The sequence below is a fragment of the Aotus nancymaae genome, unplaced genomic scaffold (genome assembly GCF_030222135.1).
Source record: "Aotus nancymaae isolate 86718 unplaced genomic scaffold, 86718_ANA_hifiasm-v0.15.2.pri h1tg000012l, whole genome shotgun sequence".
Lineage (NCBI taxonomy): Eukaryota > Metazoa > Chordata > Mammalia > Primates > Aotidae > Aotus > Aotus nancymaae.
This window is the reverse complement of record NW_026988423.1, coordinates 13,011,334-13,037,907: the sequence shown is the minus strand read 5'-3', so window position 1 is coordinate 13,037,907 and position 26,574 is coordinate 13,011,334. Positions and strand designations below refer to the sequence as shown.

General features: G+C 41.6%; 2 protein-coding genes across 4 annotated transcripts in view; one reads left to right on the top strand and one right to left on the bottom strand.

Annotated features, from left to right (window-relative positions):
• Nucleotides 1–194, bottom strand: part of ATM (ATM serine/threonine kinase) — a 149,994-nt gene extending 149,800 nt beyond the window's left edge. For both annotated transcript variants that reach the window (XM_064375392.1, XM_064375391.1), the window contains exon 1: nucleotides 42–194. The gene's annotated coding sequence lies outside the window, so the exon portion shown is untranslated. The remainder of the gene's footprint in view (nucleotides 1–41) is intronic.
• The window catches only part of LOC105732492 (protein NPAT), a 149,782-nt gene that overhangs the window by 87,301 nt on the left and 35,907 nt on the right, over nucleotides 1–26,574 (top strand). The window contains exons 1-2 of one of the 2 annotated variants that reach the window (XM_012474588.2): nucleotides 575–722; nucleotides 22,632–22,750. In XM_012474588.2, the coding sequence (XP_012330011.1) occupies nucleotides 686–722; nucleotides 22,632–22,750 (156 nt within the window). In that variant the 5' untranslated portion in view covers nucleotides 575–685. Of the gene's footprint in view, nucleotides 1–574; nucleotides 723–22,631; nucleotides 22,751–26,574 lie in introns of those variants that run through there. The other variant, XM_064375395.1, reaches the window with a different exon arrangement.

Sequence of the window (26,574 nt, the reverse complement as noted above, 5' to 3'; positions counted from 1 at the left end):
TTTCCAACGCAGAAGCCGCTGCGTTGCTTCCCAGTTCCTACCGCTGCACTCGGAAGGTCAAAGCGGCATCAAAGGCGGCGGCGACGGCGGCGGCGGCTGCAGCCCAGATCCCGGCTCCTTTCGCCTCCTCCCGCTGCCACAGCTTCTTTTCTCCGTTAGCCACGCAGGTATTTATTCCTGCTTCCGGTTCAAACCTGGCGTGACTACGCAGCGCCCACTTCTGGAGGAAGAAGCAAGGCCGAGCGGCGGCAGAGCAACGTGTGCCCATGCGCGCCAAATATCACGCGGTCTCCCCGCTCAAAACACGCCCCCAAAACATTCGGCCTGTCGGAGCAAACGCGCCTGCGCGCTACCCACCAATGACCCACGATCTAGCGTTTGCGGCTCGCTCTTCGGCTCGGGCTCCCGGGCGAGCACCCACCCTCCTCGCCGTCCTCATCCCCGCCCCTCCAAGTGTGAGGACGGAAATGACGACCGTTCTAAAGGCGAACGGAGGTGGGTTTTGTTTCGGCGCCTTTCTTTCTCTGGCGGAAGGGATTGGCTGGCATGCAGCGAAAGAGGCGGGACAAATTGCCGCGGGTTCAGTGCCGCCACTGGAACCGGGAGATGCGGCGCAGGAGCTGTCGCTGTGTTTGCTTTAACCTGACTCTCGTTCTTTATTGTGGTTCCTGCTGCGGTTTTTATCATGTTGTTACCCTCGGACGTAGCCCGGCTGGTATTGGGTAAGCGCGGACGCGGGAAGGAGGGTATTGGACCTGGCTATGCCGGACGGAAGGACCTTTAAGGCCAAAGGTTTTCCCTGGGTGGGGAAGCTTTGGGGTTTTGCCTCCTGGCTTAGGAGTTGGGACTGGCTGTGATTCTTCGTCACTCGGAGGTTCTGGGCAGTTTAAGCCTCTCTGTATGTCGATGCTCCTCTCTTCAGAGGCTGCGTGGCAAGGGGAGGGACGAGGGGAAGCTCAGGGTGGAAACACCTGGGGCCGGATTCGGAGGGAAAGTCAGGCCTCCACACTTAATTAGGACCCCTGAAAGAGTTGTCTGCTTGAAGGACGGACTCCCTGTGCTTCAACCTTCTGAGCACTTTCCCTGGTCAGTGCTGGGACCAAAATAGAGACTTCCCCGGCCCCCTCTCCCCATCTTTTAGGGAGACCTTCCTGGCGCCCTTCTAATAACCCGCCCTTGTAGCTACGAATTTGGGAGTAGGGGTAATCTTCTCTATCCTCCTCGTAATACGTCGTCCAGTGTAGAGGTGTAAAATGCCAGTTGCATATTTTAAAGCAGCAATTCTTATTTCTTTGATCAGCAAAAAATTTCAGAGGGTTGCCTTTTAGTTGAACGTTTTCTAGCTTTAGTTTTACCTTAATTTGAGGAGAGTGGTTTGTGGGTCACTTGTCTGTCAGGGTGTATTGTCTGTGTGAGAGAAGGGTTGTGTTGTTGTTTGTCCCCTGTAGAATAAAGGGGATTGTACTACAGGGGACCAGAGGTAAAGCTCAAAACCCGAGCCAGTGATTTACAGACATCGTATACGACGTCCCTAAAAGTAAAAGGCAGGCATCTGTGATGAAACTTCCCATAGTATTCACAGCCATTTGCTTCTGTTATTTTATTGTTCGGAAAATCCATTTGTTTTTGCCCATTTTAAATGCCCAGCGCTGTCAACAAAAATGCTATTTGCGCAGGGCTCTTGATAAACACATTTTGCAGGAAACGTTAAACGGAAATGGTTCCACCATCCATTTTTGAAGAAACTAATGATAAGTTTAAACTAATGTTTTGTTAATGTCTGATTAATCTTTTGCTTAGGAATTCTGAGTTTTGGCAGTTTGGTAATCTAGTTGAGTTTCGGTAACTGTAGTCTTAAACATGGTTTCTCAGCCTCAGTACTGTTAACATTTTGGGCCTCATAATTCTTTATTATGGGGAACTATCCTGTACTTAAACATTGTAGTAGCATTCCTGGCTTCTATTTACTAGATTACGGTAGGACACTCGTTCCCTACCCTTACCTAGTTGTGATGAGGAAAAATGTCTCTAGATACTGCTAGTAAGTCCCCTGGAGGGCAGAATCACTCCTAATTACAAAATCTTAAGAAAGCAGAATCATTTTCTAATTGGAATACTTTACATCAATTTGTGAGTATTCTTTCCATAAACCAGCTATTCTGCTGACTTCCTACTTTTAATGGACAAAAAAAGTCAGCCATGGTTTTCTTATCTTAAAAGTCTTTGTCATTCACATTCCATTTTCACTGCCACCAATCCCGCAGTGTGTCTGCCATTACTTCTCACTTGGACTTCTGTCATGGCTTCCCGGATAGTTGTCCTTGGAATTCATTTTATTTACTGTTGTTACACATCTCCCTGAAGCATTCACACTATACCTTCTATTCTGAAAGTTGAAATAATTGTGTTCTTACTAAAACTTTTAAGTAAGCAGGAGTATATAGTACAAAAAGAAAGCCTCCTTATGCCTAATGCTCTTTTGTCATTTATCTTAAATATATATATCGTGTATGTCTTTCTCATATGTTTTATTATTTACTCAGGATTCTTCTCCTATCTACCCGCTCCCCATCTTCAGCTCCTCTTGTTATTGACCCTTTCATAATGGGTTTTTTTCCAGCAAATCTTTGGGTGCCTGATATGTTCCAAACACTATGCCAATTGCTGAACATAGAGAAGTAAGTTTTCTCCCCTTAGTGTTCAGATATTTCGGTTTTTCTACTTTCAGACACACACACCCAAAACACTTTTCTGGACCCCACTAAACATTAGACACCCATTAGACAGAACATTTTGTCTTATGTTGTGTGTCACCCTTTCACAAGTCAAATTTATTCAAAGAACACAACGAGTTCCACTTAGTTGCGGTTCTTTACCTACCTTTTATCCTTCAGGATACTGCACTCTGACTTTTGCATCTCACTACTCCACTTAAGTAGCCCTTGTTGCCTTATTGGGATTTCACAAAATATTATACAGGCCAGAATACATCAAAGTGTTTTTTATTGCCCCTGGGCAATCAATTGAGTTTTTATCCATTTATCCTTCAAGGTGCTCTGTGGAACTGATCCTCCTTACCTCTCCTGCTTGATCTCAACTTCTTAACGTCTGCCATATGCTGCAGACATCCCAAACGAATTGAAGTTTCTCTGAATATTCTTATATGTATTCTATTTCTCTTTCCTACTACACTTGCATTCAAGGTTCAAGTCACACCTGATCTCTGAAACCTCATTCACCAAGTACAGTTAGTACTTCTTAAATGTTGCCAGGGCATTGTACTTCTGTTAGAACCTTATCATGTCTTACTGTAGCTGTTTGTTTACTTTTTTTGATAAAATATACATAATAAAATTCACCATTTTAGCCATTTTAAAATGTGTAGTTCTTACAGCCCAAAACAATGATAATGAAACATTTTATCAAAAAAAGTTGTTGTTTGTTTTCAGTGTACAGTTCAGTAGCATTAAGTACATTGACAGTGTTCTATGACCATCACCACCATCGGTTTCTGGAACTTCTTCTTTTTCCCAATTTGAAACTTACTTTTTTTTTTAGTTTTATTCTGTAGTCTTATTCTTGAATTAATGGACAAGCTTCAAGAATTCTGGGAGTCTCCAAAACTATCATCTGTAAATGTTTTCTTAAATAGGTTTGTTACCTTCTGTATGAGATAGCATGCATTCAAAAAATAGAAACCGTTCTGAGTATTTAACATGGAAGGATTTAATGAGTAATTGGTTACACTGGTGAGAGAAAAGCTAAGATGCCCAGCAGCTTACAACTAAGGCATCTCAGTGGTTAGCAACAATGGGAAGCCACTACACTAATCAGAAGGATAAGGAGAGAGGAAGCAACCAAGAGGCTGGGTTGACTGTGTGGAACATGGAAGACTTGTCTGATGAGGGAGTGGTAGTCATAGAGGAGACCCTACTGAGACAGAATGGGAATGGGGGGGGGGAATGTGGCTGCTTCCTTTTGCCCTCCAACTTCCCACCTGTGCTTTCTATTTACTGAGCCCAGCCAGAAGCAGGCTGACAGAAGAGCCCGAGAAACATTGTCTATATAGAGTCAAGCTTTATGTCATACAGTAGAGAGCAACAAAAGGACAAGAACGAATCTGAGGTCAAACAGGACCAAAACTGACACACCGCTAAGAGGTCAAGAGCTGCTGGTTCTATTCACCTTTATATCACCAAAACATAGATATTTAATAAACACTTGCAAAAGTATGGCTGTGATTATGACATTCCCCGTAGTTTATTGAATAACATATCTACTCATTGCTGTCTAAAACTTTTCATGAACCTTACCCATTTTGTCTTTTCTGTTGTATCTCCAACTGTTCCCCTTCATAAACTTTGTGCTTCATCCAAACTGAACATGTTCCCCGAATATGCTTGCATATATTCTTTCTGTCAACTTCTTTGGGATTCCCAACCATCCTTCAGAACTCATCTGCACCTTCAAACATCACATAATTTCCTCAAGCTTAGTAATGATTTCTCCAGCCCCTCCCTTCCCATGAAGTAAGTCAGCTCTATTTTCTTACCACTTTCGTTTTGCATTACAGTTATTTGTATATATATATATATCTTCTATCTCCTAGTAAGTCATAACTTTATAGACAGAAACCTTGTCTCTGTTATTTGTGGATCTAGTAATATAAGGCACCATAAGGTAAGACTTCCTAAGAATTATTTGCATGCTTAAAGGACATTAAATTATTATTGTTTCTAGGGAAATAGTAGAATATGTGAAGGAGATGTTTTCCTATAGGGTATTTTACTATCTCTTGCTTGCACTGCTTTCTTTTTATCTTTTCCTCTCTACAAGTAAGAAGAAAAAATGCTCTTCATATAGTTAGGATCTTATCCTTTCTTCTCTTTTTCAGTTGTGTTTCCCCTTCAGTTTAGTTACTCATTACTACCTCCACTTACAATAAAAGTAAGCTGAAAATAATATTATGTTAAGAAGAAGGAAACTCAGGCATACTTTCTTACCTATTCAGATGCCTTTGTCAGTAAGTTTACACAAAAAATACACTTCTTTTATTCAAACAGTAATAACTAACACTAGTTGAAGAGTAACTATTTGTATCATACTGATAAGAGATGATTAGTGCCTAATTTATATTTTTTATTTTATTTATTAATTTATTTTGAGATGGAGTTTCATTCTTGTTGCCCAGGCTGGAGTGTGACGGTGCAATCTTGGCTCACTGCAGCCTCTGCCTCCCAAGTTCAAATGATCCTCCTGCCTCAACCTCCCAAGCAGCTGGTATTACAGGTGCTCGCTACCACACACCCCGCCCCCCCTCCCCCGGCTAATTTTTGTATTTTTTAGTAGAGGCAGGGTTTCATCGTGTTGGCCAGGCTGGTCTCGAACTCCTGACCTGAGGTGATCCACCTGCCTCAGCCTCCCAAAGTGCTGGGATTACAGGCATGAGTCACTGCAGCTGGCCTGTATTTTCAGTGTATTTGGATTTTCAATCATCTAACATCTGAGATTTAGAATTAATTTGTACCGAAAATTTCCTGTTACGTGGTGGAGAGTTGGTTATAGTCAGATACTTCATGATGATAATGAAACATTTTGTAGGCAGATAACTGGTTAATCATATATATAGTAAGTCCTCATTTAATAGGTTCAATAGGTTCTTGAAAACTGCAACTTTAAGTAAAATGATGTGTAACTAATTTTACCATAGGCTAACTCATATACTAGAATTTCTTCAGCATATTTTTGGTCACAAAAATATCACTACATTTGTAAATAAAGACCAAAACACTTATAATATTAAACATTGAAATAAATGTAAACTACATATACATTAGGAAGGATTAATAAAAACAAGGTAATTGGCTGGGCACAGTGGTGCACGCCTGTAATCCTAGCACTTTGGGAGGCTGAGGCGGGCAGATCACAAGGTCAAGAGATTGAGACCAACAAGGTGACACCCTAACTCTACTAAAAATACAAAAATTAGCTGGTTGTGGTGGCGCACACCTGTAGTCCCAGCTACTCGGAAGGCTGATGTAGGAGAATCCCTTGAACCTGGGAGGCGGAGGTTGCAGTGAGTGGAGATCGCCACTGCACTCTAGCCTGGCAACAGAGCAAGACTCCATCTCAAAAAAAAAAAAAAGAAAAACACGCAAGATAATTATTTACCCAATTAGTCCAGCTCAAGGTTGCAGGTAGCTAGAGCTTATCCCTTAGGATGCACGACAGGAACTAACCCTAGACAGGATGCCATTCTATTGAAGGGCGCACTCATTCTCACTGTAAAAATTTAGACACACCAGTTAACAACATGCACATCTTTAGAGTGTGGGGAGAAGCAGCTGTACCTGGAGAAATCCTGTGCAGGCATGGGGAAAATGTGTAAACTCCGCACATCCAATGGCCTCTGCCAGAAATTGATTTTTTCCTCATCAACAACATAACAAAAACATTTTACAAAATGATGTTATTTGAGGACTTGCTATATAATGTTCAATGAACATGAGAGTAGTCAACTATTTACTACATTATTTTGGAACTTCTGGGACAAAAGTAAACTAGAATATATCAAGTCTAATCTAAAATGAGAACTCAAGATTTTCAAAGTTGAGGGTGTTTTTAAGAGCAGAATGTATTCTAGATATTACTATTTTAAGATGCATTATAACTTAAACACTTATAGCCTCTAACGGCCTCATCTCATGTGTGTGCTATACAGAGGTATAATATCTTATGAAATGCCATGAATTGTCTGTGATGATTCCTTACCAGGTAATGCTAGCACAAATGACAATATTTTTCTGAAAAAGGTTAACTGTGTATCACTATATTCTGTCTAGGGCATTGTTTCTCAGCCTTTATTTCATTATCACAACTTTAAGGAATCTTCTTAAGCTTTTTTTTTCCGGATCCTCCTCCCCACACGAAATTTTAATGTTTTAGTGTCATGAATATATTGTATGTTTTATATATCATGTATATCTGTGATTTATGCATAAAAAGAGGGAGATTTTCTTCATTCCTCCCTGCCCCAGAACCAATTTTCACCCTCTTAGGGCAGTATCAATCCTTTTGAGACTGCATGGTCTACGAGAAAGCAAATCTACTTTAAGGTAGATATAAATCTGCAAATCTACAGCAGATTTTAATACCAATATCTGTCAGAAGTCCCCAAGTAACTGAATGCATTTGGGTGATAAGTACTTGAAACTCCACCGTGAAAAGGAAATGTATCTGAGGTCTTCAATCTAAATCTTGAAGCATATGAAGAAAACACTCCAACTGCCCTAATTTCAAGGTGATTCTAATAGTTCGTAGATGTTCTAAATTTTTGTATTTACAAAAAGCTGGTAACAGCTGACTCACCTATTCCAAATATTGTGACTGTCAGAAAGCCAGCCATCATAAAAATAATTTTCAGCCAGCTACAGTTTTCACAAAAGGGGAAGGAAACATGGCAGTGTATCTTTGATCTAACTAATTTCACATCTGTGGTTTGATGTTCAATGATAGGAAGATGGAAGTCATGTTACCTAAGATAAAGCTTTCTTAAAATATCGAGGTGCTCTCTCCAAAACAGTGCCTTTGGTTTTTGATTTGTGTATTTGTTTCTTCTCATAGCATTAGTTAGCAAGAGGTTGGAAAACAGATTCATCAACTACAAATAAAGAGTGGTGAGTTGATTCCCAAATCACAGCTAGAGCATTGCCTGTAATGAGATTACCATTTCCTTGCCCTTTCCTTTTTAAAACCTTGGTGTATAATGACTTTGTAGGCCATCTTAGTTTTTTCACTTGTTGGACCTGGTTAAAGATACAGTTCCAGGTGAAGAGAGTTGAACCCTGTAATTTTAAATTTGGAAGAAACCTTAGAAATGATTTTTTTTTTATCTTTAAGTTCAGGGGTATATGTGCAGGTTTGTTATATAGGTACACTTGTGTCATAGGGGTTTGTTGTACATATTATTTCATCACGCAGGTATTAAGCCTAGTACCCATTGGTTATTTTTCCTAATCTTCTCCCTCCTCCCACCCTTCACCCTTCAATAGGCCCCTCGTGTGTGTTGTTCCCCTATATGTGTCCATGTGTTGTCATCATTTAGCTCCCACTTGGAAAATAATTTTAGTAGCTAATGAATACTTAGCTATTATGCCATATGAATACTTAGATATTATGCCATAATACTTATGACTATTATGCCAGCACGGAGATAAGTGTACCTCAAAGGAAAGTATAAGGGAATACTTAGCAAGTATTAAGTAATACCTATAAGGGAATACTTGATGGTGGGTATAGGGAGTGATAATTATACTAAACTGTGAAGAATGAGTTGAAGATAGCTAGGGTAAGAAAAGATTAGCTGCCTAAGCAAAGGAAATACAATATACAATGGCCTTGAAATACAATCATTGGTCTATCTATGGGACTGAAAGACCAATTTAGCTAGAAGTGATAGAATGGTAAGATAAAGGCTGAAGAGGAAATTAGGGTACAAAGAAAGAACCTCATACAACATGTTAAAATTTTAGAATCATAGGCTGGGCATAGTGGCTCATGTCTGTAATCCCAGCACTTTGGGAGGCCAAGGCAGGCAGATCACCTGAGGTCAGGAGTTCAAGACCAGCCTAGCTAACATGGTAAAACCCTATCTCTACTAAAAATATAAAAATTAGCCAGGTGTGGTTGCAGGTGCCTGTAATCCCAGCTACTCAGGAGGCTGAGGCAGGAGAATCCCTTGAACTTGAGAGGCACAGGTTGCAGTGAGCCAAGATCGAACCATTGCACTCCAGCCTGGGTGACAAGAGCGGGACTCCATCTCAAAAGAGAAAAAATCAGAATCATATTTTTTTAATTGAGATATGATGCACATACTACAAAATGTAAATTTCGTTGGTTTTCATAGTACAAAAATCCAGGATATTTATGGATTCATAATCTGTAGCTGTCTCCACTAATTTCATTATTTCCATCACTCCGAAGAGAATTCTTAAACTATTAAGTCATTTCCAATTCCCCTTTCCCCCATTCTCTGCCAACTACAAATCTACTTTTTATATCTGTATTGAAATAGAATATTTGGGTTTTTGTGTCTTTTACTTAGCATAATGTTTTTAGCATTGTTCCTTGTTGTAGCAGGTATTAGTACTTTATTCCTTTTTATGGCTGAATAATATTTCATTATATGAATATGCCATATTTTGTTTGTCCAGTCATTAATGGACACTATTATGAAGAATGCAGACCAGGCGTAATGGCCCATGGTGTAATCTCAACACTTTGGGAGGCCAAGGCAGGAGGATTGCTTAAAGCCAGGAGAGTGAGAGCACCCTGGGCAGCATACTAAGACACCCCATCTCTACTATTGAACAAGTAATTATTTGGGCATTTATTTAGTGTTACATACCTCTAGTCATAGCTATTGGGGAGGCTGAAGCAGGAAGATCACTTCAGCCCAGGAGTTCAAGGTTACGGCAAGCTATGATTGCATCACTGCACTCCAGCCTGGGTCACAGAGCAAGACCCTGTTTCTGAAAAAAATAAACTGACCATAAATATCTGGATTCCATACTTCAGAGTTGGCTAGATAAGAAAAAAAAAAAAAGATCTGGACTTTTTATTCTGATCCATTAATTTATGTGTCTGACCTCATGCCAGTACCACATTTTCTTGATTACTATAACTTTATAGTAAGTTTTGTAATTGGTAAGTGTGCTTCAACTTTTTCTTCGTTTTCCAGGTTATTTTGACTATTCTAGCCCCCTTGTATTACCTTATGAGTTTTAGGGTTAGTTTGTCAATTTCTGCACAAAAGTCAGTTGAGATCTTGCTAGGAATTGTGTTAAATGTATAGGTGAATTTTGGGAGTATTGAATTTTAAACAATACTGAACCTTCCAGTTCATGAACACAATATGTCTTTCCATGGATTTAGGTCTTTAATTTCCTCCAGTGATGTTTTCCAGTTTTTAGTATATAAATCTTTTACTTCTTTTGTTAAACTTATTCCCAAACTTATTTTGTTTCTTTTGATATTATTGTAACTAGCATTGCATTCTTAATTTTTTATTGTTCATTGAAGTTGATTGATTTTTGTATTTTCATTGTGTATTCTGCAACCTTTTTGAAGTTATTAGCTGTAACAGTTTTTTTTTTTATGAATTCCTTAGGATTTTTTATGTAAGACATAATGTCATCTGCAAATAGGGGTAATCTGACTTTTTCTTTCCAATCTGGCTGCTTTTTATTTCAAGTTTTTTCCTAATTGTCCTGGCTAGAGGATACATGCAGTATTGAATAGAAATGACAAGAACAGGCCAGGCACTGTGGCTCACACCTGTAATCCTAACACTTTGGGAGGCCAAAGTGGGTGGGTAACCTGAGCTCAGAAGTTCGAGACCAGCCTGGGGAACACAATGAAACCCTATCTCTACTAAAAATCCAAAAAATTAGCTGGGCATGGAGGCATGTGCCTATAATCCAGCTACTCAGGAAGCTGAGATAGAATTGCTTGAAGCTGGGAAGTGGAGGTTGCTGTGCAAGACTCCATCTCAGACAAACAACATAAAAAAAGAATAGACATTCTTATGTTTTCCCTGATCTTACGGGGAAAACTTTGAATAAGGTTCTTACTCTGTCAACTAGGTTGGACTACAGTGGCATGATTATGGCCCACTGCAGCCTCAGCCTCCCAAGCTCAAACAGTTGACCTCAGCCTCCTAAGTAACTGGAACTATAGGCACATGCCACCATGCCCAGCTAAATTTTTAATTTTTTGTAGACATGGAGTCTCACTATATTGCCCAGATTGGTTGGATTTTGTTCAGTTGTTCTTTTTCCATGATAATGTGATTTTTGTCTTTTACACTATGAATAACTATATAACTATACTAATATTACACTGATTTATTTTTATTTAACCAACCTTGCATTACTGCATTAAATCCCACTTGGTCATGGTGCATCACTGTTTTTATATGTTGCTGGATTTGATTTGCTAGTATTTTGTTAAGGATTTTTTTTTTTTTTTTAACCTGGAGATAGGGTCTTGCTGTGTCACCCAGATTGGAATGCAGTGACACAATCACAGCTCACTGCAACCTTGACTTCCCAGGCTCAAATGATCCTCTCATTTCAGCCTCCCGAGTAGCTGGGACCACAGGTGCACACCATGCCCAGCTAACTTCTGTATTTTTTATAGAGATGGGGTTTTGCCATGATGCTCAGGCTGATCTGGAACTCCTGAGCTCAAACAATCCTCCTGCCTCAGCCTCCCAGAGTGCTGGGATTACAGGCGTGAGCCATTGTGCCCAACCTGTTGAGGACTTTTTATCCACTTTCATAAGAAATATTGGTGTGTAGTTTTCTTGTGATGTCTTTCTCTGGTTTGGGTATCACGGTAATATTGGTCTAAAAGAATGAGTTGAGAAGTCTTCTCTCTACTACTATTACAAAAAGAGTTTGTAAAGGATCGATGTTATCTCTTCATTCAGTGTTTTGTAGAATTCACCAGTGAGGGCATTTTATCCCAGCTGGGCTTTTCCTTGTGAGAAGTTTCTTTATTACAAATTCAGTTTCTTTTTTTTTTTTTGAGATGGAGTTTTGCTGTTGTTGCCCAGGCTGGAGTACAATGGCATAATCTCGTTCGCTGCATCCTCCGCCTCCTGAGTTCAAGCAATTCTCCTGCCTCAGCCTCAGGAGTAACTGGGATTACAGGCATACACCACCACGTCCGGCTAATTTTTTGTATTTTTAGTAGAGACGGAGTTTCACCATATTGGTCAGGCTGGTCTGAAATTCCTGACCTCATGATCTGCCTGCTTCTGCTTCCCAAAGTGCTGGAATTACAGGTTTAAGCCACCGAGCTCAGTCATAAATTCAGTTTACTTACTTGTTATAAGTCTATTCAGATTTTCTGTTTCTTCTTGAGTCAGTTCTGGTAGTTTGGGTCTGTATTAGGCCATTCTTGTGTTTCTATGAAGAAATACCTGAGAATGGGTAATTTATAAAGAAAAGAGGTTTAATTGGCTCACAGTTCTTTAGGTTTTACAGGAAGCATGGTGCTGGCATCTGCTTGGCTTCTGGGGAGGCCTTGGGAAGCTTAATAATCATGGTGGAAAGTGAAGGGGGAAGCTGGCCTCTCACGTGGCAAGAGTGAGCAAGAGAGAAAGAGGTGTCACACACTTTTAAACAGCCGGGTCTTGTGAGAACTCACTCTCTCGAGGCTAGCACTGAGATATGAAGAATCTGCCCCCATGACCAAAACACCTCCCACCAGGCCACACCGCCAACATTGGGGATTACAATTCAAGGTGAGATTTAGCAGGAGCAACATGTAAACTATATCAGGGTCTGTCTAAGAATTACTCAGTTCACATAGATTCTCTATATTGTTGCGATAATAACTGTTCATAGAATTCTTTTACATTTGCATTTATTTCCGTAATATTGATAGTAATGCCCCCTCTTTCCTGATCTAGTATAATTTAGTATTCTTTTTTTGGTTGGTCTAGCTAAAGATTTGTAAATATTGTTGACCTTTTCAGAGAACTAGCTTTTGTTTTTATTCATTTTTCTGAATTTTTATTTGTTTACTTATTTACTCTGCTTATTATTTTCTTCTGCTTTGCTATTTTCTAGTTTAAGGTAGATGATGAGGTCATTGATTTTACATTTTTAATTTCTTTTATTTTTTTTTGGAGACAAGATCTCAGTCTGTTGCCCAGACTAGAGTGTAGTGGCGTGATCATAGTTCACTACAACCTTGAACTCCTGGGCTAAAGTGATTCTCCTGCCTCAGCCTCCTGAACTACTGGGACTACAGGCATGTGCCACTATACCTACATAATTTAAAGAGATTTTTTTAGACACAGGCTCTTGAACTCCTCATCTCATGGTACCCTTCTGCCTCAGCCTGCCAAATAGCTGGGATTATAGGTGTAAGCCAACATCCAGGCTTATCTTTTCATTTATTTATTTTATTCCTTTTTTTTTTTTTTTTTTTTTTTTTGAGATGGAGTCTTGCCCTGTCACCCAGGCTGGAGTGCAGTGGTCTCAGTTTACTGCAGCCTCCGCCTCCCAGGTTCACACAATTCTCCTGCCTCAGCCTCCTGAGTATCTGGGATTACAGGTGCCTACCACCATACCCAATTAATTTTTTGTATTTTTAGTAGAGACGGAGTTTGCCATGTTGGCCAGGCTGGTTTTGAACTCTTGACATCAGGTCATCTGCCCACCTCAGCCTCCCGAAGTGCTGGGATTTCAGGCATGAGCCACTGCGCCTGGCATCTTTTTTTTAAACACAGGTATTTACAGCTGTAAATTTTCCACTGTGCACTGCTTTAGTTGCACCTCATTAATTTATTGACACTTATTTCATGTCCTAATATGTGGTCTGCCCTGGAACATGTTCCATGTGCAATTGAGAAAAACGTGTATTATGCGGTTTTTGAGTGGCATGTTCTGTTGATGTCTGGTAGGTTTAGTTGCTTTAACAATTTAAATTTTTTGTATTTATTTATCTTCTGCCTAGTTGTTCTATGTATTACTCCAAGTGTGGTATAGAAGCCTCCAACTTATGTTGTTGAATTATCTGTTTCTCCCTGCACTTCGATGAGTTTTCTTCATACTAAGACAAGGTCTCACCTTGTCCAGGCTGGAGTGCAGTAGTGCGGACATGGCTTACTGAAGCCTTGACCTCCTGGGCTCAAGCAGTCCTCCCACCTCTCTGCCTCTGGAGTAGCTGAAACTACAGGTGCATACCACCAAGCCCAGCTAATTTCTAAAAACCACAGAGGTGGGTTCTCACTAGATTTCCCAGGATGGTCTTGAACCCCTGGGCTCAAGCAATCCTATCACCTCAGCTATTGTTATCTTTTTGATGGATTGACCTTTTTTATCATTATCTTTGTTTCTAGCAACAATATTTGTGTTAATATCTACTTTCATACAGGTTGAATATCCCTAATTCAAAATTCACAATGCTCTAAAAGCAAAACTGTTTGAATACCTAGATGATGCTCAAAGGAAATGTTCATTGGAGCATCTCAGATTTTCAGATTAGCGATACTTAACCAGTAATTATAATGCAAATATTCCAAAATCCAGAGGGAAAAAAACAAATCTGAAACACTTCTGGTCCTAAGCATTTCAGGTAAGAGATACTCAACCTGTATTAATAAAACAACTTTAAGTCTTACTGATTACTAGATGGTGTATCTTTCCTATCCTTTTACGTTCACCCTGTTTGTATCTTTGAATCAGTCTGGAGCAGCTGATGTTAAGTCACCAATTGCAGCATGGGAGGTGCGAATAGGGCTGTCTGCTCCACAGAGCGGTGGGAGCTGGGAACAGGTGGGTGCCCTGCCACCTTTCAAGTTGGACAGGCAGGAGCCCTGCCCTCCTAGGTGTACTTGCAGCTGTGGAGGAGGCATCTCTGCACCCTCGGGGGCCCAGGAAGGTCCCCTTTTCCCACAGGCTCAGAATTGCCTATTTCTACTGCCTAGCCTCTTCCTGCTCCCAATGCCCACTCCCAATTTCAGAGCAAAGTTTAGGCTGACGCTGCATGCTGTCAGGACCTGGCCAGGTGTGTGCATGCTAGGGGCAGTGCCGACACACCTGCCCTATGCTGCCTCGGTTTGCTCCAGACTTTCAGCGCTGACGAGCACAGGATGGAGGCCGAGGGTAGGGATAAGGCCATGTCAGCATGGGCCTGCTGGTTGGCATGAACAGCCTAAGCACTGTAGGCACCTTGGATGGCAGGTTGATAGCAATAGGAGGCAGACAGGCTCCTGGGTTGAAAGAAGTAGGTGCCTGATGAAACCCCACCTTCAAGCCAGGGATGGCTAAAGCCTGGGGGCCAGACTGTAGATCTGTGGCCCAGAGTGAAAATTTATGGTGCTTTTTCTGGGCCCACCTATGGCTGCCCATGGACCAGTCAGCACACACTTCCTCCTTTCTGAAGCCCATAAAAACCCCAGACTCAGCCAGACTCAAGAGAGACCTCGGAACTACCAGCTGTGGGAAGGAGCTACCCACTGCAGGTCTTCTCTCCACTGAGAGCTGGACACCCTTGGGATGACCTGCATGCAGAAAGAAGCTACCTGCTGTGGGTCTCCTCTCCACTGAGAGCTGGATACTTGTTAGGATGACCTGCCTGCAGAAAGGAGCTACCCACTGTGGGTCTCCTCTCTGCTGAGAACTGAACACTTGTCAGGATGACCTGCGTGCAGAAAGGAGCTTCCCACTGTAGGTATCCTCTCCACTGAGAGCTGGATACTTGTGGGGGTGACCTGCCTGCAGAAAGAAGCTACCCACTGCAGGTCTCCTGAGGGCTGTTCTGTCACTCAGTGAAGCTACTCTCTGCCTTGCTCACCTTCCAGTTGACTGCATTCCTCATTCTTCCTGAACACATGCTAATAACATGGGACCCACTGAAAGGTGGGACTGAAACATGCCCCCTCACTCACCACATTGCAGACAATGAGAAGGAGAGAAGAGCTGAGGCCTTTTGGGGAGCCCAGACTTAGGAGCTCCCCACACCAGGGCTGTGACACCCTCTTTGGGGCTCTGGGGTTCTTGATGTCTCTAAGCTTCAGGGTGCCACCACATTCCCCAGTGCCCACAATGGAAGCCACTATGGTATGCCTGATCTAGCTGCAACCTCTCAGGGAACCAGCACCTGGATTTGCCTACCCTACTGCAGGCAGCATGCCTGGCATGTGCAGCGGCCGGACCCCGTGCTCACTCATACACCCCTCACTGATGCACACGTGGCTTGCCCCTAGCAGGCAAGGGATCTGGCCCAGTAGCATGAGCCGAGCACAGCCTGCTGGGCCAAGTGAACAGAGCAAGCCCAGCAGGCCCTAGCAAAACTCAGGCAAAGGCACCACCAGCTACAGGTTTTCAGCTGGAAAAGCGACACCCTGAGGATCCTGTGACAATAGCATATAGTTGGATCATGTTTTTAAAGCCATATAAATTACATAAATTACACCTTCATACATTATATGCCCATATTGTGTGTACAGTTATCTTTTTAAAGGGGAAGAAAGATTACATACAACAAGCATTTACACTATTTTATTTTTTGGTTTTTTTTTTTTTTTTTTTTGGAGACAGAGTCTTGCTCTCGCCCAGGCTGGAATGCAGTGGCATGATCTCACCTCACTGCAGTCTCTGCCTTCCCACTTCAAGAGATCCTCATGCCTCAGCTTCCTAAGTAGCTGAGATTACAGACGAGTGACACCATGCCTCGTTAATTTTTTTGTGTTTTTGATAGAGTTGGGGTTTTGCTGTGTTGGCCAAGTTGGTCTCGAACTCCTGGCCTCAAATGATGCACCCGCCTGAACCTCTAAAAACTGCTGGGTTTACAGGCATGAGCCACCACACCTAGCCTAGATTGCTTTATATTATGTTGTTGTCAAGTAACTCTCCAATGTCATCTCATTTTAGCCTGAAGGAGTCCCCCTTTAGTATTTCTTACAGGGAAAATCTGCTAGCAACAAATTCTTTTAGTTTTTATCTGATAACATAAAATTTTTAAAAATTTTAGTTTGGAGTCTTGCTAGATATAGAATTCTTCCTTGAGGCTGGGCATGGTGGCTCACTTCTGTAATCCCAGCACTTTATGGGGGCCAAGCTGGGAGGATCACTTGAGGCCAGGAGTTTAAGACCAGCCTAGGCAACATATAGTAAGACACCATCTCTATTAAAATTTTTTTCTTTTAATTAGCCACGTGTAGTTGTGACTTCCTGTCATCCCAGCTACCTGGGAGCCTGAGGTGGGAGGATTGCTTGAGCCCCAGAATTTGAAGCTACGGTGAGCTATGATGGTGCCACTGCTCTCCAGCCTGGGCAACAGAGTGAGACCCTGTCTCAAAAAGAAAAAAATTCTTGATTGACCTTTTTTTTTTTGCTGTCAGATCTTGTATCTTTTTTCCTTCAACAATCAAAGTAAACATCAGGTCTTTGAATATCATCTCACTACTTCTGGTTGCTGATGAGAAATCAGCTGTCAAACTTACTGAGAAAGCCTGTGTGTTACGAGTTGTTTCTCTTGCTGCTTTCACGATTTTGTCTTTTCAGTTTGATTGTGGTCTGTCTAGGTATGGATCTCTTTTAGTTTATCCAACTTAGAGACTGTTCAGCTATCGTGATGTGTAGATTAAGTTTTTCCTCAAATTTGCAAGGTTTTGGACATTATTTCTTCAAATATTCTTTCTGGCACTTCCGTCCTTCTAAGATTTCCATTGTGCTTATGTTGGTACACTCGATGGTGTCCCTCAGGTCTCTGAGACTATTCACTTTTCATCATTCTGGTTTTCTTTCCATTCCTCAGATCAAAGGACCATTACATTCTCTGTCTCCTTCCTGCCATCCGCATTGCAGCAAATGATAGAGGGGTGTGTTTCAGCTTGTTTGTGTTACAGCTTGTTCAGTCACGCTGCTCCACTCTGGCTTGCAGCTCCTGGATTCGCCTGGCCCAGCTACTGCTTCCTGTCATGTGGGGCAGCTTCCCAGTGCTGGCAGAAGGCGAGAGGGCTACAGTGTTACAGCTCCTTTCCCACCCGCCATTCAGCAGGTTCCAGGCTCTCATCCTGCCTCCGAGAAAAATGAGGTTACACGGACACCAGAGATTGAGCAAGGTGGAAAGGATTTTATTGAGCAACAGAACAGCTCTCAACACAAGAGGGGACCTGAAATAGATAACCTTCTGTGTGATAGGGGGCCCAAAGGTGGATATCCCCCACTTGTGGCTGAGTTCAGGGTTTCTATGGACTCAGAATGGGGGAATGCATGTTTTATGGTCTATGGGCAGGCTTGGGAAAAGAATCACTGGATTGGCCTTAGGCATCAAGGAAGTTCTCATTCCAGTTGTAGACTCTGCCCGGAACTGGCATCCAGGTTTCAGGCTTCAGGGTGTCTTTGACTTGAATGTTGGGTTTCACCAGGGACCCATCTGTGCTGCCTGTGAATTTGTCTCCTACTGTTATCAGTCCTCCCTCTGAAGAGGTACATCTAACTGCCATTAGGATAAGGATTATGACCACAATTACTGCTTCATGCTGACAGCGGTGCTGTTTTGCAAAAAAAAGAGCCTCCCCTTAGAAGACAGCAGTCCTGCCACATTATGTGGGGTATAAATGGTTTCGTTATTCCCCATGGTTACCTTAGTGGCCTTTGGTATCGGCAAGGTTACTGCTGTGACTGTCCGGAGGCAGACTGGCCATCTTTTAGCTACCAAATTAAGCTTTTTGCTTAGGTAGCCTGCAGGTTGCTGGGCTGGACCTTGGGCCTGAGTTATAACTCCTTGGGCCATTCTCTTTCTTTGTGATTAATAAAGATTTCATGTCTTCCCTATGGGAAGACTAAGGGCTAGTACCTCAAGAAAGGCTTGTTTCAGTTGGTCAAAGGCTCTTTTAGCCTCTGGTTCCCAAATTAGGGAGTGAGTTTTAGTTGCCTGAGTCTCCTTTATTATGTGATATAAGGGGGACAACCTATTTCACTATACCCAGGTATCCATAGTCTGCAGAATCCTGTTATCTCCAAGAATCTTCTCAGTTGCTTGAGGGTTTTGGGGAGAGGAACACCCTCAAGTTCCCCTGTCCCCCTGACAAGACTAGACGTAGGTACTTCACTGAAATCTGACAGAGCTGAGCCTTAGATTTTGAGACCTTATATCTTCTGTTAGCCAGAAAATTAAGACAAGCCTCTCTGTCCTCCTGAGACTTCCTCAGTTGGGGCACAAAGGAGAATATCGTCTACGTATTTTAAAACTTGCGGATAAAGGAACTCAGATCTTTTGACAACACTTGCCCAGACAGCTGGGGGCTGTCTTGGAATCCTTGCAGTAACACCATCCAGATTAGCTGGGTGGTCTGGTTGGATGGATTGTTGAATGCAAACAAATACTGGAAGGTGGGGTGTAATGGTATGCAGAAAAAGACATTTTTTAGATTCAGGACTGTGAACCATTTAGTTTCCTCGGGTATTTGAGTTAGTAGGGTATAGGGATTGGGAACCACCATGTATTGGAACCACAGCCTCATTAATGAGGCGGATGTCCTGGACCAGTCTCCTTTATTTACTGAGTTTTTGTAACTCCAGTATCAGAGTATTACAAGGGCTGTTGCAGGGTTTGTGCAAGCCCTGCATCCTCGAATTATCGGTGATGGCTTCTAGTCCTTTGCTAACTTCTGGTTTTATGATATATTGTCTCTGGTTAAGGAAGGAGGTGGGATCCTTAAGGTGGATCCAGACTGGTATGGCAGTTGTGGTGACACCAGTTTTCCTTTGAGTTGCCCAAACTTCTGGGTTAATATTGGTGTGCACTTGGGTGAGACAAAGAGTCTGTCCTGGAGCCATAAGGATGGTTGGTCATATGCCAGCTAAAATAGCCCTGCCTAGCAGAGGAGTTGGACTTTCAGGCATGATTTTAAAGTCATGGGTAAGTAAGAGGTCTCCTCAACTATATATAACTAAGGGGTTGTGAAAAATAACAGGTTAAAGACTTTACTGAGATGTCCCTCACAGTCATACTAAGAAAAGAGGGGAGGCCTGGCCTAATAAGTTGCCTCCCAAGAGAAAAACAAAACAGTCTCTTGCCTGTAATCCCAGCACTTTGGGAGGCCAAGGCAGGTTGATCACGAGGTCAAGAGATCAAGACCGTCCTGACCAACATGGTGAAACCCCGTCTCTACTAAAAATACAAAAAACTAGCTGGGCGTGGTGGTACGCGCCTGTAGTCCCAGCTACTCGGGAGGCCAAGGCAGGAGAATCGCTTGAACCAGGGAGTCTGACTGCATTCCAGCCTGGTGACAGAATGAGACTCTGTCTCAAAAAGAACAAAAAAAAGTCTCTTGCATAGGACAGCTCCCTGTATTCACAGGACTGTGCCAACTCCTGACATGGTGTGTGGGCGGAGAGCAGCTTAAATGCAGAGAGGGGATATGCCTGTGGGAAATGGCCTCTTGCCCAATGCAGATGGGTTTCTTCCACAGGAGAAAGAAAACTCTCAATTATTACATTCTTCTTGCTTCTAAAAACAGACGAAAACCAAGTTGTTCTGAATTACACTCCTGGTGACTAAGTGAAATGCTCATTCTACCCAGTAATATTATCACTGTGGTTTGCAGCAACACCCATAACATTGTATATGAAGAAGAGATAGGAGCCACAAAAGAGACAAAGAAAATGCTATAGGAAAGACTGACGGTCTTAACCAACACCCAAACAGGTTGTCGGGGATTGGGGCCAGACCAGGCGCCTTCAGGTAGCACTGAGGTATAGCCTCAGCCAGATACCTTAGGTTGTCACAGGACCTTATTCCAATCCCATGCAGTGGCTAGACCTCCATGAAGGGAGACTGGATTGAAACAAAGCCTATATTCCCAGTATCCGAGGGTGATGGCAGAGGCTTGACACAGTCTTCTCCAGCAAGCCTGTCCTCTGCAGCTGTGCCATTTCCTCTTAACTGGTTGACAAGCCTGGTGTTTCATCTAGTTTTGGGAAAAAATGTGAAGGCAAGAAGCCTCAGAAATGAAAGTGTAAGAGGTCCACTCTTAACCTTCCACAGATCCCAGACAAGCCCCCAGAAATGACACAGGATTCTTTCAGTGCCACTGTGCCAGCCGGCAATCTTCATGGCCTGTGGTGCACCTGCCTGGGCTCACTCACCTCTGGGCTCATTGCTGGGCTCTCTATGCCCACTCAGCCCAGCAGACTGCTTCTGGCCTGGATTCCATGCCCACTGTGGCTCTGCATTCAGCCCACAGATGGTGCAGGTGTGCCATGACCATCTTCCAACTTGGGCACCAGTGTCTGGCTGAGGATGACACTGCAGCACCCAAAATCTTGGAGATCCCAGCAGCCAAAGATCCCCAGAGGGTGTTATGACTGTTGCCTAGGGAGTCTTGAGGTCTGAGCCCCCAAGGACCATTACAGCTCACTCTCCTTCCCACTGCCCACAGCATGGCAAACAGAGGTGGTAGGGATGCATGTTTCAACTCGCTCGTGTTACGGCTTGTTCTGTCCCCCCACCCTGCTTCTGTCTGTGGCTCCTGGGCTGGCCTAGCCCCATTGCCACTACCTGTCATGTCGGGTGGCTGCCCAGTGTCAGCGGAGGGCTGGAGGGCTGCAGTGTTAGAGCTCCTTTCACACCCACTGTTCGGTGGGTTCTAGGCTTTTGTCCTGCATTTAATAAAAATGAGGTTATGTGGACAAGGCGGAAAAGGGTTTTATTGAATGACAGAACAGCTCTCGACATGACAAGGGACCTGACATGGGTAGACCTTCATGTGAGAGAGGATTCCAAAGGCAGGTAGTCCCCATGTGTGACTGAATCCTTGGTTTTTACGGGCTCAGAATGGGAGAGTGCATGCTGATTGGTCCATGGGTGGACCTGGAAAAAGCACCATTCAGGTGGCTGAAAGGTATTGAGGAAGTTCTCACTCTGGTCATGGACTCTACCCTGAACTGGCTTTCAGGCTTCAGACTGTCTTTGGCTTGAAGGTTATCGGGTTTCACCAGGGACCTGCCCCTGTCTGCTTGCAAGTTTGTCTCCTGCTGCTAGCAACTGTATTTCTTTATTCATATTTCTATTTGGTGAGACATTGTTCTCATAATTTCTTAGACATGATTTCCTTTAGTTTTTTCAACTTATTTTAAAATATCTCATTTAAAGTCTTAAGTCTAATGTCTATATTTCCCTGGACAGACTTTTGTTTTTTTTACTCCCTACGAGCCATACTTATTTCTTTGCATATCTCATAAATTTTTGTGAAAAATTGGATGTTTTAAATAATACAGTGTGACAGCTCTTGGAGTTCGATTCTCCTTCTTCCATGTTTGTTGTTGTCTTAGCTGTTGCTGTTTGTCTAGTGAGTTTGCTGAACTAATTTTATGAGGTCTATATTCTTTGAAGAGTTGATATTCTATGATTGGATGATGATTTCCTTAACTACTGAGAGCAAATAAGTATCACATTATTCGCCTGAAGTAAAGCATGCCCCAATGTGTGTGTGCATTGGGGCATGCTTTAGTTCAGGCAAGCAATTGACCCACTCTGCCTTAGCCTTCACTTTTTAAGGTTAAGGTTCTTGTTGGAATTGCTAATGATTCCCGAAAGGCATAAAATAAGAACCAAAGGAGTTCCTGTCTCAACTTTCATGCAGAGTAGGTCTTCTGTTCATTCTTCTTGTAAATAATTTGGCAAATAAGTATACAAATACATAGCATTGTTGTGAGAACATGGTTTTCTGATAATCCAGTAAGTCAGTTTATACTATCAACTGACCTGGTCAATATGGAAGTTATGCAGTAGAGGAACATAGTTATTTATAATTGATTTATTGGTTCTCCTGTAAGTACTACTATGAAATAGTTATCCTTTGTTAAACACTTTATTTTACTAGTTTAGCTAGAATTGTTTCCTGTGAAAGGGCCACCTATTCTATGAATTATACTTTGTATTGCAGCACAACCTGGTTTTTCTGTACAAGGCTGCCAAACACTAGAGCATTCCACCTAAGGTTCCAGTTGTGATATCAGTACATGCTATAGCATTTTCAATAGCAGTTTTAACCAAAAATACAAAATTTAGTATAAGTACCTAAACTTTTATTTTTTATTTAGGTTACCTACAACAAGAAAACCTCATTTCTACCTGCCAAACTTTTATTTTGGAAAGTTCAGATTTGAAAGAATATGCAGAACACTGTACAGATGAAGGGTTTATTCCAGCCTGCTTACTGGTGAGTTACTTTTTCCTTAAGGGAAATATTTTATCAACACAAGAGACTAAATATGCATAGTCATAAAATCAGCTCATCCACCAAAAAAAAAATTGAAATTGGCAAAAATTTGATGGTTTATATTCATGTATGACTGGTAAGACCCAAAGAAGCCCAGCTGTTCTTTTTACAAATTTATTACAGAACTATTAAGTGAATGACAACTTTAACTCTGAGAATTAGTTTCAAAATGACACCCTCATTTCTGATTAGTTTCACTGCTGCTGTCTCCAAGGCTTTTTTTTTTTTTTTCTTTTCTTTACTTCCTGGCCTTTATCTGGTGCTCCTTTCAGACAAATATGAAACAGATATTTTGGTATATTATTGTCATCTCTTTTGTTAAATATCACTAAACCAACAAACTATAATTTGGTACATAGTGGATACGTTCCAGAGCTACATTATTTCACATGGTGTTTGTCATTTTATTTTAAACATGACTCCTTAAAGACTATCAAAATAGCATGAATGTCTGCTTTTAGGAAACTGAAAATAATACAAAACTAAAGTTAAGCAAGGTCGTAGAATACAGAGTATACAAAAATCCATTATATTCTCTATGCCTGCAATGAACAATTGAAATTTGAAAATTTTTTGAAAATATTCATTTATAATGGCAACAAACAAAATGCTTAGAGATAATCTAACCAAATAAGTATGAAATCTATATGCCCAAAATTACCTGAAAGAAATCTGAAGCCTGAATAAAAGGACAGTTGTACTGTTTGCATAGATTGAGAGACTCAATATTGTTAAGGTGTTATTTCCTCCCAATTTAATTAAAGATTTTTCACTGTCAAAATGCCTGCAAGCATTTTTATAGATAACATGAAGCATTTTTATAGATAACTCAAAAATTCCAAATTTTAAATGGAAAAGGAACTAGAATAGCCTAAACAGTTTCTGAAAAAGAACAAGTTGAAGGACTCACATTACCAGATTTCAAGACTTACTAAAAAAATTATAATAATCAAGATTAAGGGGCATTTTTGATACTTTTGACACACAGGTCAATGGAACCAAATGCAAGTCCAGATAGAGACCCACACATCTGATTTTGACAAAGGTGTAAAGGCTATTTTTGCAGAAAGGATAGTCTTATCAACAAATGGGGGTTGGAACAGTTAGACATCCACATACAGAAAAAGAACCTCTACAAGTACCTCATAACTTATGCAAAAATTAACCAAAATGGATCAGAATGTAGAACATAGGACTGTAAGACTTCTAAATGAAATGTAAGAAAAAAATTGGGCAAAGTTGGATTTGACAGTTTTGCTGAGACCAGCTCAGTCGTAGAGACCCCAAACCAGGCGACACTAAAGGAATTAAGGAACAGACACAGGCCGGGTGCAGTGGCTCATACCTGTAATCCCAGCACTTTGGGATGCCAAGGCGGGAGGATCACACGGTCAGGAGATTGAGACCATCCTGGCCAACATGGTGAAACCCTGTCTCTACTAAAATACAAAAAATTAACCAGGAGTGATGGTGTGCACTCAGGAGGCTGAGGCAAAGGAATCACTTGAACCCGGGAGGCAGAGGTCATAGTGAGCAAAAATCCCACCACTGCACTCCAGCCTGGGCGACAAGAGTGAAACGCCATCTCAAAAAAAAAAAAGACACACAGGTAGAGTGCAAAAGGTGGGACATCAGAGGGCTTCAGCATTCCCAGCTGAGAGCGTCAAACAGAGTTTGACCCATATATTTATTGACAGCAAGCAAGCAAGTGATAATCATCATTACTGCAGTTTATAGATTAACTGAAAGCATTCTTCACAGGGAACAAAGCATTCTTTACTAGTAGCAAGAAACAGGCTCTGATGCGTTTATCTACTACAACTGGAACATGTTGTTAGGGCACGGTTGCTCCTCGTATTGTTTGTGGTTCTGGAATGCCTTTAAGCAGTCTTCTGCCCTGGATGGGTCAGGTATTTCTTTCCCTCGCTCCAGTAAACCAACAACCTCCAGCGATGTGTGTCACTGCCATCAGGAGTATGTTACAGTCCTTTAGATACTTTGTTTGTGGCCACTTTCTTTAAGGCCTGTTCCCAGCATGTCCCCCTTTTTGATTTTGCAAAGCGATAAAGGCAAGGGCAGCTTTGTCATGGAAGATTTTCCAGTTTGGCATGTGGCACAAACAAAATGAGAAAATGCATCTACACATACATGCATATAAGCTAATTTTTAAAAAGAAGGGACATAGATAACATCCATTTGCCAAAGACAGTTTGGTTCCAATCCATGGGGGTTAACACCACCCGTAAAGGATGGAGAATGAATCATTTGACAGGTTGGGCATTGTTAATAATGGCTTTAGCCTCTTTTCCAAGTAATATTACACCTTTGTTTAAGACCAGAGGCATTTACATGAGTCAAAGTGTGAAAGTGTTTAGCATTTAACAATGCTGTAGCAACCAAGCAATCAGCCATTTGATTCCCTGCAGTTAAAGGTCCTGGAAGAGGTGTGTGAGCCCTAATGTGAGTGATGTTAAAAGGGTACATTCTATTCCTAACTTGGGTTTGTAACTGGGAAATAAAGTCATCAGTTGTTCATCTGTATTAAATCGAAGCTGAACATTTTCAATTAATTGTGTGGAAAAACCACATATGAAGAATCAGAAATTACATTAACAGGCATCTCGAAAACATTTAAGACTTCAGTTACAGCTACAAGCTGTGCTTTTTGGGCTGAAGTATACGGTGTCTGAAAAATTTTAGTTTTTGACCCAGAATAAGAAGCTTTATCATTGCTAGATCCATCTGTGAAAACATTTTCAGCACCTTCATTTGGTTTGGATTTAGTTATTTTAGGGAGAATCCAATTACTTCCAAAAATTGAAATAATTTTGTTTTTGAAAAGTGATTATCAAGAACACTCATGAAAATCAGCTAACTGGGTTTGCCAAGTAAGACTCTTTATAAAGGTCTGTTGTATTTGGGCCTTTGGAAGAGGGATGATAATTTTTCCAGGGTCATATCCATGTAATTTAACAACTTGAGTTCTCCCATTTCCTATCAGCGTAGCGATTTGATCCAAATAAGGAATCAGAGTCTGAATTTGTACAAGGAAGAAAAAGCCATTGTACCAAGTCTTACTCTTAGACAATATCACCAGTAGGTGAATGCTGAGTTAGAAAAATCAGTAAGTCTAGAGTCTTTTTTGGATCTGTTCTATTTATTTGAGCCTTATGCACTTGCTTCTCAATCAGCTGTAACTCTGCCTCAGCCTCCTTTGTTAATTGCCAAGGGCTAGAGAGACTAGGATCTCCTCTAAGGATAGAAAATAGGTTACTCATGGCATAGGTAGGAATGCCTAGAGCAGGTCATATCCAATTAATGTCCCCTAGTAATTTTTGAAAGTCATTTAATGTTTTCAATTGATCCCTGTGTATGGTTTCCTTTTGTGGCACAATGGTAGTGTTATTCACTAAGGTCACCAAGTAAGGGTAAGGAGTAGTAGTCTGAATTTTATCAGGAGCTATAATTAAACCAGCACAAGAAATGGAATTTTGCAAGTGATCATAACATTGGAGTAATATTTCCTGAGTGGGAGCAGCACAAAGAATATCATCCATATAATGAATAATATAACACTGAAAATTCCTTTCTGGTGGGCTCAACTTGGCCCATGTAAGTTTGACAAATTGTGGGACTGTTTAACATTCCTTGTGGTGACACTTTCCAGTGATATATTTTACAGATTTTTGATTATTTATAGAAGAAATAATGAACACAAATCGCTAACAGTCCTTTTCTGCCAAAGGAATTGTAAAGAAACAGTC